At 42.1% G+C, this 17,960-nt stretch overlaps 2 protein-coding genes across 4 annotated transcripts in view; both read left to right on the top strand.

The window, feature by feature from the left end:
- Nucleotides 297-9,202, top strand: LOC109224775 (caffeoylshikimate esterase-like). 3 transcript variants are annotated; one of them, XM_019389296.1, is made up of 8 exons: nucleotides 297-697; nucleotides 2,578-2,607; nucleotides 3,347-3,470; nucleotides 3,562-3,708; nucleotides 3,898-4,028; nucleotides 4,113-4,250; nucleotides 4,903-5,001; nucleotides 5,099-6,401. In XM_019389296.1, the coding sequence occupies exons 1-8, from the start codon at nucleotides 554-556 to the stop codon at nucleotides 5,168-5,170; spliced, it is 885 nt and encodes a 294-aa protein (XP_019244841.1). In that variant the 5' UTR covers nucleotides 297-553; the 3' UTR covers nucleotides 5,171-6,401. The 3 variants fall into 3 exon arrangements, with proteins under 3 accessions (XP_019244841.1, XP_019244839.1, XP_019244842.1); XM_019389294.1 differs by lacking the exon at nucleotides 5,099-6,401 and adding an exon at nucleotides 8,751-9,202 and having other exon boundaries at nucleotides 300-697; XM_019389297.1 differs by lacking the exon at nucleotides 5,099-6,401 and adding an exon at nucleotides 8,751-9,202 and having other exon boundaries at nucleotides 663-697; nucleotides 3,319-3,470.
- Nucleotides 17,460-17,960, top strand: part of LOC109224776 (protein ABA DEFICIENT 4, chloroplastic-like) — a 3,765-nt gene continuing 3,264 nt past the window's right edge. The window contains exon 1 of the mRNA XM_019389298.1: nucleotides 17,460-17,898. Coding sequence (XP_019244843.1) covers nucleotides 17,851-17,898 — 48 coding nt within the window. The 5' untranslated portion in view covers nucleotides 17,460-17,850. The remainder of the gene's footprint in view (nucleotides 17,899-17,960) is intronic.

Raw genomic sequence — 17,960 nt, forward strand, 5'->3', positions numbered from 1 at the left:
AGTCTAAGATTTTTGGGCGATTTTGGTTGAAGAAGGTGTGTTTTCCTATTTTAGACCAATACATGTTTGTACTTGACTCCCTATTCCGAAATTGGTCAAACACACGAGAGTCGTGACGCGCATACTTCATTCTTGAGATTATGCCAAACCATTACTTAAATACTATGATCCTTTATTCAAAGGGACATAATCAACCTAAGATACGACCACTCACTTTCAATTTTCTCAATTTGTTTAACTAATTAAAATGGGCATTAAAATAAACCAGAAAAAAATAACATCTTATCCCACACCGTACCACTGAAATTTGGTCGTCAAAGTTGCATATCCCCATACTTCTCTTTTTCTTCTGAATTTTCCACCTTCTAGAAATGTATATTAATATGATACGTTATGTTGAATTGACTAATGACTACGATATTGCAATATAGTCGTGAAACCATGAAAGCTTTATAAAGGCACTCAAATTCTATGCGTATTAATTTTCGTTCCCTATTTTTTTTCAATTAAATTCTGCCTAGAGTTTAATTCTTTGGCGTGAGAAAGCTCTGCAATGGGAAATCAGAAGAAATTTCCAGGCATAAGTGAGGTATTGCAGAATATATTGGATGCAGATATGGACAACGTGGATGCCAGACGTCGTGCTAGGGAGGCATTTAAAGATATTCAGCTTTCAATTGATCATATCTTGTTCAAGGTATTTCAACCATCTTGGATTGTCATTCTTAATATAAAATAGGCGTTTAACTTCAAAGTTTGGATTTTTATTGCGTAAAACTTACGGATTTTCATATTATCTTTGATGGTTTTTGTCAATGGTGCAAACTGCAAATTAAAAGGACTGAAGTATTTGCGTGTGACCAAATAAATTAAATGGTTCTTGCTAAATTGACCGCAAACATTATTTAATGTTCTACCTTTCGGGGTGCATTTGGCATGGACGTTTTTAACCGGAAATATTTTACCCGGTGTTTACTTGTAAAATGGTACAGTTGAATTTATAGCGTGATTTATAGGCGAATCGATTTAACTCAAAAATAGTAAATAAATAAGAACAAAAGTAAGATTGTCAAATGAAAGTAAAGAAGAGTACAAGCTTGACCAAGAACTTAGCATTTCCGATGGCCAGAGTGAGCAATGTTGAAGAACTAAAATTGAGCGTAATATGAAAGTAGATTATAGCTTTTTGTGTGCAGAGGATTTCCTCCCCTACCATGGATGCCAATTCTCCTATTTATAGTTTTATTTAGGGAGACAAGATCCCCAAATCAATCTCCTCTTGAATGAGAATAAAACTGTCATTGATGGTTGCATAACGGTTGAACATAAATGTCGATATTCTCTATAACTGTTGCTCATTGAATGTTATCCGATATCAAATCTTTGAGTCTTTACTGTCGGCTACTTTGCCTTCAGGATTCACCCAGCACCGGTCACGTACTTGTATCTGGTGCCAGTTATTTGTTGACTCACGTCTCACCTGTCTGTAGTTCCACGTGTCATTCCGTCATTCACCCAGTTGTTACTAACTAATTTTACCTCATACACCCCGAAAACTATTTCTTGAATCATTTTCCAGTGTTTTTTATTTTATTTTTTATTTTCAGAGTTTGATTGGATATATAATTTGGTTATATATGGTAACTTTGCAAGATGCAGTATAAGGTATGAGAATAGTGTGTTGGCCATGATCTTGAGTAGTAAAGGTTGGCAGAAAAAACAGTAAATAGAAGTAAGTGACATTGATTAGGATTTAGGATCTTTGTAAAGGAAAATTAATAAGTGAGTGAAGTCATTTGCGGTCTTTTAATGGAAAATATTGCGAGAAAATATTCTCCAGAATTTAAGATAACTAAACATTAGGGAAAGAGGAAAATGTTTTCAGCCATATTGAACATACCGCCTTATAAAATCTGCTGGCGGATTTAATGACAGTGCAGTTGGGATGCTGATAACAGTATCCATTGCATTTGTGGATTTGCTTATTCTGCCGGGAGTTATTGCTAGTAGATCATCTCGAATCTCGATGGAGAGATTCAAGAGGTTTTCTATCAAGTGTGAATTTTTGGACCACTGTTAACAGTTCAAGGGCATATCAAGATTGAGCATTCCCTTTTCTAAATCAAGGCCAAAAACAATTTATGGCTTTAAGAAACTTAAAATACTGTTAATAAAATTGCCTTTTTCCAACTTACATCAGACGGATAGCTATTAATCAAGTCAATCCTCATTTGGTTAATAAAAAGATGAAAAGACATTTGTCAATTGTATAATCTCGTAAAGGAAGCATTTATCTGGTTAAAACTGTTTTATGTACGTCATCTTTGCAAATGTACTTTCCACCGTAAGCTTGTTATGTCATCTTCATTAAGATTGTTACTTTTGGAAACGTTGACAATGAGATTTGTATACATATTTTGGAAACATTGACAGTTGAGACTGGTGTACTTATTTACCTTTGTCGTCTACTGTAATGGAGAAAAGTGCCCAAATGGGCGTGGTTCTATGTGAAAGTAACGCGTTTCTTACTCATCTTTCATGTTCTTTTAATGATTGCTTCTTCTACCTTTGCACCAGGTGCCACGTGCTGGATTGAAGATGGAGGAGGTAAAGCTTCCGCTCTTATTTCCTTTTTCTAATGTTGTTGGAAAGGTTTGATGCTTTGTAGCCTAATTTTCCTTGCTAAAACAGTCAATTTATGTATCATTAGCTTGTTGTTTACTTTGTAATACAGAAAGTTATGGATATGGTCTTCTTTCTACTTTTCCTTTTCAAATGAGAGATGACGTTTATAGCTCGTAAAAATAAATAAATAAATAAATAAGAGATGGCGCTAATGTGTGATTTGTATCGGTTCTGCAGTTTTAGTAAATGATATTTGCTTCACTTCTTATTTGGGAATTGAAATTTAGCATAGGAATGATTGGACGGCATAAGAAGAATTAAATTGGGATTTAGTTTCCATTTCACATCCACTTTTAACTGTCAACCTTAAATTTAGATTATAGGACAATTTCAAATACTCATTGGGAGGAGATATGCTTGGTTCATAAGATTATAAGCTCCAAATTTTATTACATACTATCGATAATGTAAACGTTGTTATAAATCATATTCATTCAATTTCTTGCAAGTGAAAAAGGGGATAGTTTGTGAAAGATGACTTGGCCTCGCAAGGATGCTTTGGGTATTAGCGTTTTTGCCCTTGCTTGTATTAAGGCAAAACAAGAAGTCTCTTTTTTTAGCGTATATATTCATATCTAGCATAAGTTATTGGAATTTAGATGTTATAGCATAATATTGATGTGATTTTAATAGTATGAATCTTCGAGATTCTGCTGGACAGTCTTATGAGGTTAATTCCGGAGGGCTGGAAATCTTCTCCAAAAGTTGGCTTCCGGAGACACGTCCCAAAGCTGTTGTCTACTTTTGTCATGGTTATGGGGATACATGCACATTTTTAGTTGAAGGTTTGTGGCTTGCAAAAGCATTTGAAGTCTCAGACAAGTTATCTTTTTTTATTAAAAAACAACAATTGTAATCACTCTCCTTATCTGTTAGGTATAGCAAGGAAATTAGCATCTTTTGGTTATGGAGTAGTCGCGATGGATTACCCTGGATTTGGTCTTTCAGAAGGTCTTCATGGCTATATCCCAAGTTTTGACAAGCTGGTCGATGATGTTATTGAGCATTATTCGAAAGTTAAAGGTATGACTCAATTGGATAACCAACTTCATCATCATCATTTAATGGAGTTCATCTGAGAGGTTCAAGAAACAAATAGTATGTAGAAATTGAAATTCAGAAGATCTTACATGTGAAGGTGTGACCAATGCGAGCTTAAGTTTCATTTCCTTGACACTATACTGGAGAAATGACAGTTACTGTTGGTTGCAGAAAAGCTAGAGTTGCATGATCTACCAAGCTTCCTATTTGGGGAATCCATGGGTGGAGCTATAGCTTTGAAAGTTCACCAGAAGCAGCCTAATGCTTGGAATGGTGCTGTTCTTGTGGCACCTATGTGCAAAGTATATTTCTGGAAATGTGTCTAAATTCTTACTGATGCTTCTGATATCTGATTTACATAGAGAGATAACAGGTTTGTCATATAGATTGCAGATAACATGGTTCCGCCATGGTTAGTAACACAAATTTTAATTGGCGTCGCAAAGTTCCTCCCAACACAGAAGCTAGTTCCGACGCAGGATTTGGGAGAATTGGCAGTCAGAGATGCAAAGAAGAAAGAACTGGTACATATTTCTTTGTTTTCTGTAGCAAATCAGCTTCGAAAGATGATAGGTTTTAGGAGTTCAGGAAAGTGAGGGGTACAGGATATTAGAGGCTAATAGCCTGTTTGGCAAAGCTGCAAAAATCAGCTTATTTTGAGAAGTGTTTTTTCTCAAAAGTGCTTTTTTCAAAAGTACTTTTTGTGAGAAGCAGTTTGTGGTTGACTAATTAATTTGAAAAGCACTTCTGAGCAGCAATTAGTATTTGGCCAAGCTTTTAAAAACGGTGTATTTTTCTCAAAAGTGCTTTTCAAAAAAGTACTTTTGGAGAGAAGCTACTTTCTACTTCTCCAAAACTGCTTCTATTTCTCGTCAAAAACACTTTTTTTTCTTCCAAAAGCTTGTCTAAACACTTCAACTTTGAAAAAAAAGCACTTTTTTTAGAGAAGAGTACTTCTAAAATTGGAGAAGCTTGGCCAAACAGGCTATAATAGTGCTCGTGCCAGAAATATCACCATTACCTATCTCAATTGCATTACTGATGTTGAATAGCTTCTATTAGGAATATCTTCATTTATTTAACTTCATAATGACATGTGCGCGCGCGCGCACACATCTGCTTGACCATGTATGTACCATGCCCAATTTCTCATATAAGATGCACTTCTGTATGCAGACTGCCTATAATATCATCTCTTACAAACATAAACCCCGTCTACGGACCGCCCTGGAGTTACTGAATGCCACCCAAGAGATAGAGAGTCTACTGGAAAAGGTGTGTCACTTCTTCCGGTTTTTATTTTATGTAGTGTAAAAACTCATCACCAGATTAACTGTTTAAAGGTTGATTTGTGAAGCTTTTCCATTTGCAGTATAGCAGTTGCTCCATGGTCAGAATTTATTGTCCTGTTTTTGTATTTAATGAGGTTCTAATTGTTTCTTGATATTATATAAACTGTTTTTTTTACTTTATAGTTCATTCTAGCTGGTGTATCGTGTTTACTGTTGTTATTTTGGAAACACTTGTACTTATTTATCTTGGAAAATAGTTACAGAACTATCCATAATTGTGATTAAGTTGCAAAGTTTCCTTTCTGCAAAAGAGCAGTACTTTGAATGAGAAGGGATGGGCGATAAGCGCAAGAGTGTACTGACTGGAATATTAATTTATGCTAATTCTTTCAAAAAAGGGTGTCACATACCTCATTTTTACTCCTTCTGTGCACTTTATCTTTGTGATGCTTTCCTTAGCTTTTCCTGCTTTGAGATATTCACTCTCAGTGGCAGAAAACCAATACTGTTTGGAACTTCACTTCTAGAGCTGCATCTCCCAGAATCAAAACCTTCTTGTTCTAAAGGCATGGCCCTCTCGCATCTTATTCTGCTACTGTAGAGGAAGTCTGTCGTGAATCTCGGTATAACTTTGTTACCTTAGCCTGGAAAACAGCCTAGGAAGCTAGGCCTCCTTCTATCCCGATATTGAGCCAAGCCTGGCACCCTGGATCCACAAAAATCTTCCCTCTATCACTTTGAGGACTGATTAACATAGGAAGCAAGAACTTGATAGAATTGGTTCTTTCCTGCTTTATCAAATAAAATTGGTTCTTTCCTGAAGCAAATCTTTTCCCTGCTGATTTAAACTCTGATACGAGAGCTGTTATGCGATGAAACTTTACCCAAGGTGAAAAACATATTCCATTGAAAAGTTGTGCAATCAATAATGCTATCTGGGAGTGAATGTGGAGTCTCCGGTGATTGTCATAGAAGTGCAAATGTTAAGATAAATATGTGACCATATTAAATTGGACAGATCAGAAATAATCACATGTGAAATGGGTGCGAGTAACATATGGAGAGAAGGTTGCATAGAGGCGAGCGCCAAAACGCTAGCACAAACTGCTCCCACAGACACGCATGATAAGGGGGTGTGGGGACAACCAGGCCACCACTTTTACCAGATATGGGTCCGGACGACCCAAGAGCCCGCCACTAGAACCCCCTAAACCAAAGAGCGGGGCTAAGCGAGGGGCATAGCGATACAGTGTTCATACTCGATCAGCCTGCTTTGCAAGCAAATATATAGCCCCAGGAGCATGCATATACTGGCTTACCAACCCCACAGCATAGGTAATGTCAGGTCTAGTGATAGTAAGATATCTAAGTTTTCCCACAAGCCTCTGATGCCGGCCCTACTATGTATTCAAATTAGAGTACCCTTTTTTCCACTTCCGGAGGATGGAGGGGGTATACAGCGAAAAAAGCGTCGAAGGGGTCGGATCACCCTGGGTTACTGAAGAGTCATCCGACTTCTCGGTGACCTCTGTCCCACGCATCTAACCAGCTCGCGTGGTTCACCGGTTCCACCGTGGCTGGGGTCCGATCTGCGCATACATCACTAAAGAATATAAGAATCCACATATATGGGGGAACACGTCAAAGGCCCATGTTATGGAAGTAGCAGAGGCTTATGAGGGAAAGAAAAAAACAGGGGGTGCTCCGCTTTAGAAAAGATAGAATATTTTCCGACTCCCCCGTAATTGAACCCTAAGCTCGGGGGAATTGGTCGATCAACTCTAGGCTGAGCTTCTAGTGAAAAGCCAACCTTATGGTTGAAAAAATGCAAGAGCTTTCCAAAGAAATAGCTTAGTAGCCACATTAGCAGCGCTTGGGATGATTTTAGGCGCGGCCTATTCCCTTTGGCTATATAATCGTGCGGTTTCTGGGAATTTAAAACCCGATTTCCCCTTTCCTGCCAACCTCCTGGCTTTATTCTTATACTGATCGAGTCAAGTTAAGTTAGCCCAGGGGTAATCCAGCTACAAATGAAAGAGTAAAGCGCATTATCTTCATTCCACTTCCAATTAGATGACTCGGCCGAACGGAATCACCGATCTAGATAGAAGGGTCGTTCACTCCCTATTCTTTGAGAGGTTGCTTGCGACGGTAGCATTAGCTAGGCAGTCAGCTTCTTACTAGTAGGAGCTAATCACAGGAAGAGAGTCCAATCTCTGAAATAGAGCTTTTTCCATACCACAGCTCTAGACTTGTGCCCCGCATAAGACCCTCTTTCTCTTTCCCTCTCGGGAAAGAAGATAATAGAGGGAGACTTCCCAAACGAAGACTCCAGGTCACTGAAACGAACACAAGGCCATCATGTTAGCCAATACGAAGAGTGGTTGTTCTGTTAATAGAGTATATCACAGCTGGCCTCTTTCTGTCCTGACTCGGAAATGAAACCGATGGTCAATCTTTCCCTGGCTTGAGAGGTTTCATTTCAGGTTAAGCAGGGGATCAAGACTCTAATGCTTCGAAAGGCCCAACGGATCACCATAGTATAGAACCCTTGCGACCTGCTCCCCTCTGACTTAGGATTCACTACCCGCTTGAAAGCCCTACTTCTGTCTTGCTTAAGACTAGAACCCGGAAGAGATGGCACTCGTCAGAGCCAGCCCTATCTTAGGCTGGTTCGGGCGATCCGCAATGCGGAGATTCTCTATGGGACGAGAAATAGGAGACCCCCTTTTTGGCCTTTCTGAAGTGTGGCCCACACACGGCCAGGAGGAAAAGAAAAGGGGGGGCCTTAGCCCTTAGAATCGAATTCTAAACCGGCGTGGTGCTGCTGGATGCTTCTGATCAATCAATCTCCGCACCATGTTCGTTCTGTGACTCTCCATATTTTCCAAATTTCAAACCGCTACGCCCCAGCAAGAAAACGGATGCGCTAACGCCCTTATTAGAATAGGCTTGAGCGCTAGCGCGCCCCTATCTCGTCAGTCGTTGCTTATGACCCAAAAACCGAGTGAATAGCGAGTCAGTCATAAACAATTATTGATTGGATAGGTACGACCAATCCCTTCTAACTAGAAAAAGATGATTTGTCCAAATGCACCCTATAGATGTGTTAATATAAAAGATGATAAAAAGGAGAGGTAGCTTCAAATCACTTGGAGGGAAGTTCTCTTGGAAAACTAAAACTTTTAAAGTCAAAGGGTTTAGCTAGAATAAAACGGAATGAAAGTAAAAGGATCTATATTGGCGATACCAACTAGTTGGAATAAATTAGTTGTCTGTGTAAGAATAAGTGTAAGATTTAGAGAACCCCTAGATCTTTTTAATTGTAAATTATTTTGTTGGAATATAATTGACTTAAATACAGCAGAACGGATGGAGAGGATTTATATAGCTGCCTCTTAATAATTTAGGATCGAGGCATAGTTTTCTTGGTTACACAGATGATTGTAAACTTTCTTTGATAATGGCGATTGTTAGTGCCTGTATGAAGGTGAATTGGAGCAGTGAAGTTGATGTCACTGTTACTCTACACCTGCATGATATATATGTTTCTACAGTAATCCAGTGTCTTTACTACTCAAAACTGAAACTTCTCCTCAATTATACTGCGACTTCTGCCAGGGTCTTGGTATTAAGCATGATTGAATTCCAACTATCATGCAATCTGCCTGTGATATAATCTTTGTTACATCAAAATGTAATCTACGTAGTGATGGTAACATTATTTTACAGGTCTCTCTGCCTTTGTTAATCTTACACGGAAAGAATGATATGGTGACAGATCCATCGGTCAGCAAAGCACTGTATGAGAGGGCAAGTAGTTCGGACAAGAAACTGATCCTTTATGAGGATGCTTATCATGCCTTGCTTGAGGGTGAACCGGATGAAATGATACTTCGAGTTTTTGGTGACATTATTTCATGGCTGAATGAGCATACCATCTCCTAGCCATTTCTGCAATTTCCTTTTTTCTGTGTTTAGGGGTAAAGGGGGGAAGATCTGAAAGCAAGAAACTAATTAATTTATCTGGTAAGATTGAATGGTAGAACAAATGAGGAAGTTATTTCATTTTGTAACATTAAAAAGAACAGAACAAGGTTCATTTTATGTGTACATGAAAATAATAAGCAATGCAGTCATTCTGAATTTAACTTTACGGGCTAAAAAGAAAGTTCTTTCGATGACTGGAAGAGCATTATACTGGTGCAGAATTTTTCTCAGGGAAGTCATTTCATTGTGTAACCTTTGCCTAATGGTTTATTGAGTGAGTGCAAAACTTCGGAGATCAGTTTTAAATTTCTTCACACTAGCTGATTTCTTCCTATCTGCCTAACCATTGATTGGACAGTTACTGTATACCAGTGCTGGTGAAGGGTTGCGGGAACTTGGTGAAGTAGTTGAGGTGCGCGCGAAATCAGACGCCACCTTTGTCACATTAATAGATAAATAAATCATTATGGGAAGTGAAAACCACTACTTTAACCTATCATTTTCTTTTCCGTACTTTTAAAAGATCTAAGGAAAAAGGATAATTCGGAGAAAGAAGTAAAAAAGATAAATCTCTCAGAAATTGGACGAATGAAACAAAAATCCAGTGTTATGTAATCCACGATGCTTCCTTATAATGGTCCACATTTGCGGTACAACTGTTACGCGGCGCCTTCTTGAGATTCCTTGGAAGGGCGACATAAGGCTAAGCAACTGATGTCAGTGCAGTTACCATCCGCCAACTGAGGTCCCCTCCGTACGCTAGACGAGATTGTCTGTGCCGTACGAGAAAACCAATGTCAGGAGCAATTGAGAGAACAAAAATGAGAATGGAGAATGAAAGAAAGATTGATTGCATTAATGAAAGCTATTACAAAAAAGCAACACGGTGTCGAGGGGGAGAGACACCAGTACAGAGAATTGTTTGATTGCTCGATCCCCCCTAATAGTGCTTAAAAAAGATAAACCAAAGCTACAAGACTAGACCTAACTAAGCTAGAGAAACATAATGGAATATATGAAATAAAACTACTCTATATTTACAATGAAAAGGACTTAGTTTTCACAAGGTAGAAACAAGTCTGTTGTCAGCAACCTTGTCTTTGGCATCACGGTCTACGCGCGCGACGCTGTTGGCATCCGCCTGCAGCTGAGCGTTGGCGAGGGATATTGGTAGGGCAACAGATGCACATGCGCACTTTTCACTTGGCGCAGCCAAGACCACAGGGTTGTCCGTGGCGCTAGGCGTTGGGAGGCTTGCTAGGACGCCACGGGGCACGTCCAAGGGGTCATGGGGCATGGCTGGAAAGCCGCCCATGACATTCTCCCCTACCTAAGTTGGCGACGTCCTCGGCGCCTTACTTGCAAGATAATCATCAATTAGGCTCTTGTAGGCTTTGAGGTTTGTTCCCCTCTCCCAAGTATTCTCCTCTGCATCACAACCCTACCATTTCACCAAGAACTGTTGGTGATCTTTCCTTGAGGCGTGAATCACTCGATCATCAAGAATAGCTTCAGCACGCCTTTTCCCCATTGAATTGGGGCCTCGAATACTTGGTATTGTGAGTTGGCTCCGTGAAGGATCCTCCATGTCTTCCCGAAAAGGTTTAAGAAGACTGACATGGAAGACAGGATGGATTTTCCACCAAGCTGGGGTATCCACCCGGTATGCAACTTTCCCAATGCGCCTTTCAATGGACAAGGGTCCAATGTATTTTTGTAATAGGCAAGGGTCATGGACCCCTGCAAACAAGTATCGGTTTGAAATTTTGACCATCACTTTGTCTCCTGCTTGGTATTCAACAAAGCGACGATTTTGATCAGCATGCCTCTTCATCCGCTTTTGGGCACAAAATAGCTCCGCACTATCTCCAAATTTCGCTTCCATTATTTTGAGAAACTAGCAGCTCGAGGAGATTTTGACCATGTTTGGTGCATTCACGGTGTGTGGGAGTAGCGGTTGCTGTCCAGTAACAATTTCAAAAGCGCTTTTGTTTGTACTAGAGCTCTTTTGTGAATTGAAACACAGTTGAGCAGCATCCAGAAGCTTCACCCAGTTCTTCTGCGATCCGGTTACAAAGTGGCGGAGATATTCCTCCAGCATGCCATTGAACCGCTCCGTCTGGCCATCAAATTGCGGATGAAAAATTGAGATGTGACTCAGTTTTGACCTGAGGCACTTAAAGAGTTGGGTCCAAAAGTTGTTAGTGAAGCGTGAGTCGCGATCGCTAACAATGTCTTTAGATAGGCCCCAATATTTGACGACATGAGAGAAGAAGAGTCGAGGTGTATCCTTTGTTGAGATGTATTGTGGGGCTGCTATAAAGGTAGCATACTTGGAAAACCGATCCACCACAACCAAGATAGTTGTGGGATCTCCGACCTTGGGCAATCCGGTGATGAAATCCAGGGAAACACTTTCCCAATGTCTCTTTGGGACAGCTAGTGGTTCCAAGAGTCCCGCTTGTGTCAAGCGGTCCGACTTGTCCTTCTGGCATACTAGACAAGTCTTCACATACTGAGCGACGTCATCGGCCATTTGAGGCCAATAATATGCACGGCGAAGTAATTGCCATGGTGCGGTCTTCACCGGGATGGCCGGCCCACAAATGATCGTGACATTCTGCCAGAATAGTCCTTCGCAGATCTCCTCCTTTGGGAACATAAAGTCGGTTCCCTTTCACTTTCAGGAAACCATCTTCCATGTAGAACTGGCGAGTCTTGCCCTGTCCTACCAAATCAACCAAATATTGTGCAGCACGATCTTAATGAGTAGATCCTGTATGTGGTCTTTGATGGTGGTGGCTACTTTGCTCCCCCCTTAGGGTGGTGAATAGGCACACTGATGCTAGATCAGCTCTCCGACTGAGCGCATCAGCAACACGATTGGTCTTCCCACTTCGGTACTCCAGGTTGAAGTGGAATTCCGCTAGGAATTCCTGCCACCTAGCCTGTCAACCATTCAGCTTCGGCTGGGTCATGAAATGGCTAACAGCTGTGTTGTCTATCTTGACCACGAACGGGGTTCCCAACAGATAGTGCCTCCAAAGGCATAAGCAATAGACGACAGCCAATAATTCTTTCTCATGGGCGGCATAGCGGCGCTCTGCATCCTTCAGCTTTCCGGCTCTCGTACGCTACATGATGCCCTTCTTGTAGCAAGACTCCGCCAAGGGCATAGTCGGAGGCATTCGTTTGTACCTCGAATGGCTTGGACAAATCAGGGAAGGCCAAGGCGGGGCTACTAGACATAGCCGCGTTCAATGCGTTGAAGGCCTCCGCTCGCCTGGGTCCCCAATCCCAAGGCATGACCTTCTTGAGGAGTTCTGTCAATGGCACTGCGATGAGGGAGTAATTTTTCACAAATCGCCGATAGAAGTTGCATAGGCCAAGGAACGCCCTAAAGGCGTGGATATCCTTAGGCGGCGGCCAATCTGTGATAGCCTGAATCTTCTATTGGTCCATCTTATCTACCCTTCCTCGATGACATGTTCGAGGAAGTCAATCTGTTTTTTAGCAAGGGAGCACTTGGACAGCTTCGCATATAGTTCGTGCTTCCGCAATCGGGCCGGACCTTCTCCAAGTGCTCTAGGTGTTCTTCAAGTGTTTGGCTATATACCACAATGTCATCCAAGTAGACCACCACGAATTCGTCAATGTACTCTCGGAAGACTTGGTTCATCAGGGTACAAAATATGGCTGGAGCGTTAGTTAAGCCGAACGGCATAAACAGGAAGTCGTATGACCCATATCTTGTTACACAGGTCGTCCTGTGCTCATCACCCTCTGCAATCCGAACTTACCAATAACATGTCTTCAGGTCTATCTTGGTGAACACCGTCACACCACCCAGTCTATCGAACAAGTCTGCCATTAGCGGAATAGGGTACTTGTTCTTCACGGTGATTTTGTTTAGAGCCCGATAATCCACACAGAGTCACGGGCTACCATCATGTTTCTTTTGGAATAGCACAAGGGACCCGTATGGGGACTTGGAGGGCACGATGATCTTTGTGTCTAGAATTTCCGTCAACTGTCTCCGAAGCTTGGTGAGTTCGGGCTGTGACATTCTGTAAGGCGCTCGGGCGGGTGGCTTCGCGCCCGGCACCAAATCAATTTGATGGTCCAAAGTACGCCTAGGCGGGAGTCACTTTGGCAGGTCCTATGGCATGACATCTTCAAACTCCAATAGCAGCTCCTTCAAAGGTGCAGGAATGGGACCCGAGGAGCGTTCTATATCTTCAATGCAGAGGGTTGCCAGGAACGTAGGTTCATGTCTTTTGACCCCCCTTCTTCAAGTGCAAGGCCGGGATGTTCTCAGCGGCCATCTTCATGGGCATGCACGGGATAATGCAGGGCTTGGCCCCGTTTTTCCCATCATCAGTAGCATGTCTACATACAGTACGAGCATGGTGTTGGTTTGCCTTAGGAATTCCAACCCAACTATCAACTCGAAGTCATTTATGATCACCACTCGTAGGTTGAATTTTCCTTCGTAAGGGCTAAGCTTCACCGGTACCTCTTTGGCTATTCCACCCACTGGCTGAGGAGGTGAGTTGATAGCCTTGACACTACCTCTACCCTTTCCTACAATTAGACCAAGGCGCTCCACTTGACTCGAGGCTAAGTAGTTGTGGGTGTCACCCGTGTCTATCACCCGAATGGGCTTGCCATTTACCTTCATCTCGACGAACATTAAGGTCCTCTCTTGTTTAAGAGGAGTCCTCTCATCCGCCTTCTTTTTCCCTTTCTTGGTGATTGGACAGGGGTCCTTCTTCTTACGGATACCAGCAATGGTTTCTGCTAAGGCCTCAGAAATAGAGCCAACAATTGCATTGAACGCACCTACTGGTTCGGTCTGGTCCGCATTATCTGTATCGTCATCGGTCCCATCATCAAAAGCTTGATGAGCGTTCATCTGTGCATGTGGGCATTCATTATTCCAATGTGGCCCGCCTCAATGACGGCATCCTGAAGGGGGCTTTCTCCCTCGATCATTGTTGTTTGATGCAACACTATTGCTACCTGAGGAGGGAGCCTTAGATTTGGTTGCACTCCGATCTCCCCCACATCTTCTAGGGCCACCATTGCTAGGCTGGCCCCCTTTGTATCCCGCTCGGGCAGGCGATTGAGGCCTATCCTTCCGAGCTTCCACTTGGTAGTCCCCAAGGCATTCAGCTGCTTGGATCGCCTTGGGTAGGGTATCCACCCGTTGTCTTTGCAGCTCCATACGGGCATAAGGTTTTAACCCTTCCAAGAAGGTGAAGAGTTTGTCTTTGTCCCCCATGTCACGTATGTTCAGCATGAGCGCGGAGAATTCCCGCATGTAATCCCGCACTGATTTGGTTTGGCGGAGCTCCCGTAGCTTTCTCCTAGCATTGTATTTAACATTTTCGGGGAAGAACTGTAGGCGTATGCCTTCAGTTCTGCCCATGTCTCGAGAGCATCTTCACCGGCCATAATGGCTTTGTACTTCACCTGCCACCAGAGTTTAGCATCACCCTGAAGATACATGGCAGCAGTTGCTACCTTCTTAGCTTCTTCTAGCCCCCCCCCCCCCTCCACGGCATCAAAGTATCGTTCGATGTCAAAGATGAAGTTTTCCACTTCTTTGGCATCCCGAGCTCCACTGTATGGCTTTGGCTCGGGATCGATATCCACAGAGAACTAGAATTGGAGTCGAGTATCTATTTAGGTTGGAATTGCGTATTTGTTCCAAATATCACTTCTATTCATCTTTGGTTTTTCTTTATATTCTACTATGATCAAACTACAAATTATAATTGCAACTAAATTAACTGAGAGTAAATTGTCACAAGTTGTATCTAATGGTTTAAAAGGCACTAGAGTAGTGACTTTCGCCTAGGTGGCCAATTGACGGGTACTTGCATCCAAAGCACGATTGACATGATTGGGGAATATGTTATAACTGTTGCTCGATACTACCCACTCTACACCTCTCGGTAGAAAGAGTGATTTTGTCCAATTGACTTTCTCAAGACCAATTGGGTATGCATATTTGTCCAAGCAACTAGGGTTCAAGTCGGGTATTACTCTCTAGAGGTTTAACCCTTTAATTGGGACTATCAAATCTCTTGAGTCCATCCCAATTCCTTGTAAAGTCAATTTTGGAGACTTAGGCTCTCTTTCTCAAGAAGAGACCAAGTCAACTTAGCACAAACTAGTGGTTGCAACCACTAATTCATAAATTAAACCATAAAATTGACCCAAATAACAAACATCCATAGTCAATCTAACCTTAAATCACAACACCCATCAATTACCCACACTAGGATTGAGCCACAACCCTAGCTAATGGGTCTAGCTACTCATGCTTGAAGAAAAAATCAGAGAAATAGATGAAGAGAAAGACATATTAATTAATTACTAAAGTAAATACAATGATTCAGTGATTAAAACTACGTAAAAGTGCCCAAAATGGCTAAGAAAAGTCTTCTCACGAGCTCAGCTTACGTAATGCAATATCTGATGCCCTAAAAATGGAAAAAGAATCTATTTATACTAAGCTGGAAAAACTGGACAAAATTGCCCCTGCGGGGTCAGTGCGGACCACACAAAATGGTGTGCGGCCGCACTAGGCTCTTGAACTTGAAATTTCGACTCTCTGAACCCAGGCTCCGCGGACCGCACAAAATAGACTGCGGCCGCGGAGGCTTTCAATGCGGTCCCCGCAGAATGGACTGCGGACCGCACAGGCTTCATCTACTGAATTTGGCATCTCTCTGAACTTTGGTTCTGCGGACCGCACAGAATGGTCGTGCGGACGCAGTGCCTCAGTGCGGACCATACAAAACCTTCTGCGGCCGCACTGCCTTGATGCATGAAAATCTAACTCTCTGAATCTCCCTAGTGCGGACTGCACAAAGTGTAGTGTGGCCGCACTAGGCCTGTTTCTCCTGAGTTTTGTCTTGTCTTTGGTACTTGTGCAGGTTTCACTCCTTTTGAGCCGATCTTTGACATCTTGTCACTTTGTTGATCAAACCTGCAATCAAGCACAACTTATGAGCCTTTTGGGACTATTTTGTATGAATTTATAATCAAAGCATAAGCGCAAAGGGGTATAAAATGCGTCAAAATCCCTAATTATCAGCTCACAGCACCCCCGATTTGGTTTCCACCTCCTCGAAGCAGGCCTTATAAAGCAGCATTGACAACATTGAGCTGGCTTGTCAAGTTGTCTATAGTTTGTTGCATGGCAATCACCCTATCTGCCTCTTGTGCCCTGTATGCTAAATCCTAGGCACACTCCTGTTGGAGGCCCTCGAATTTGCCAAATATTTCGGCGCCTCTGTGGCTGCCGTTTGCCGGTCTCCCTCAGAGTCGCGACTGATGTTTTCTATGTCAACTTCGGCCTGGAGCATTCTGCGGTCCAGGTCATCCAACCTTTGCACTAGGCTGGTTCTTAGTTCAGGCACCGTATCCACGATGTGTCGTAATACGTCAATCGTCTCTTCAAGGGCTACAATGTGGTCCCCATGATTCACCATGGTTAGAAATGATGGTAATGGCAATGTGTTCCCTCGTCCGATGTCGATCCTATGCTCTGATATCAACTGTTACGCGACGCCTTCCTGAGATTCCTAGGAAGGGAGACGTAAGGCTAAGAAACTGATGTCAGTGCAGTTACTATCCGCAACTGAGGTCCCCCCCCTCCCATACGCTAGACGAGATTGTCAGTGCCGTATGGGAAAACCAATGTCAAGAGCAATTGAGAGAACAAAAATGAGAACTGAGAATGAAAGAAAGCTTGATTGCATTAATGAAAGCTATTACAGAAAAGCAACACGGTGTCGAGGGTGAGAAACACCAGTACAGAGAATTGTTTGCTTGCTAGAAAGTTTGATTGCTTGATCCCCTAATAGTGCTTAAAAAAAATAAACTAAAGTTACAAGACTAGACCTAACTAAGCTAGAGAAACATAATGGAAGTACATGAAATTAAACTACTCTATATTTACAATGAAAGGACTTAGTTTTCTACAAGGTAGAAACAGGTCCGTTGTCAGCAACCTTGTCTTTGGCATCACGGTCTGCGCGCGCGGCGCTGTTGGCATCTGCCTGCAGCTAGGCGCTGGCGAGGGATATCGGTGGGGCGACAGAGGCACATGCGCGCTTGTCACTTGGCACAGCTAAGACTACGGGGCCGTCCGTGGTGCTAGGCGTTGAGAGGCTTGCTAGGACGTCACGAGGTGCGTCCAAGGGGTCATGGGGCATGGCTAGAAAGCCGCCCATGACATTACATGACCTGTAAATGGAAACTGTTGGAGCATTTCAGTTTGAAACTGGTCAAATGTGGTATAAAAGGAAGAAAATATCGTTACAGTTTAGATAAAAGAATATGAAGGAATACAGAATTTTAAAATCCTAATTCAAAAAACGTTTTCACTACTTTCTGCTATATTTTTATTCTTTCTTTATCGTGTCCTCCTAGTCCAAAAAATAACAAAACTAAGTAAGAGGATAAGCCAATCACAAAACGTTTTCACTACTTTCTGCTATATTGTCTCTAAACGAACAAAACAACTCCTCCAATAGGGGATTGTGTTTTTGGATTTGGTGAAATTTCCTTTACGTCTGACTCTGATCTGAAGTTGGCCAAGTTTAGTATGTGAGTGTATATACTGTATACTTCAGTAGTGAGCATGTCCAATTTAGATTTTACCACACTCTCTATTTGCTCGAAAAGCTAGTCTTGTTTCCCCCTGCTAAAACCTCTCTCTTACTACATTTGTATTTCTGCACCGAATGAGGAGGCAATTATGTTTTAATTCTTGCTATTGTTGTTATTCCTCCAAATTCTTGGTCAATTCCCTAACCCATCAACCATGGCCTTATCTTCCACTTGCTTTTGTCGCTCCCAATTCTCACTCAAGGTATGGTCTTTCTTTTCTGCTCTCCATATCCTACTCCGTTTTTTTTTTTTTTTTTTCTTTTG

Source organism: Nicotiana attenuata, chromosome 4, assembly GCF_001879085.1.
Source record: "Nicotiana attenuata strain UT chromosome 4, NIATTr2, whole genome shotgun sequence".
In the NCBI taxonomy this organism is placed as follows: Eukaryota; Viridiplantae; Streptophyta; class Magnoliopsida; order Solanales; family Solanaceae; genus Nicotiana; species Nicotiana attenuata.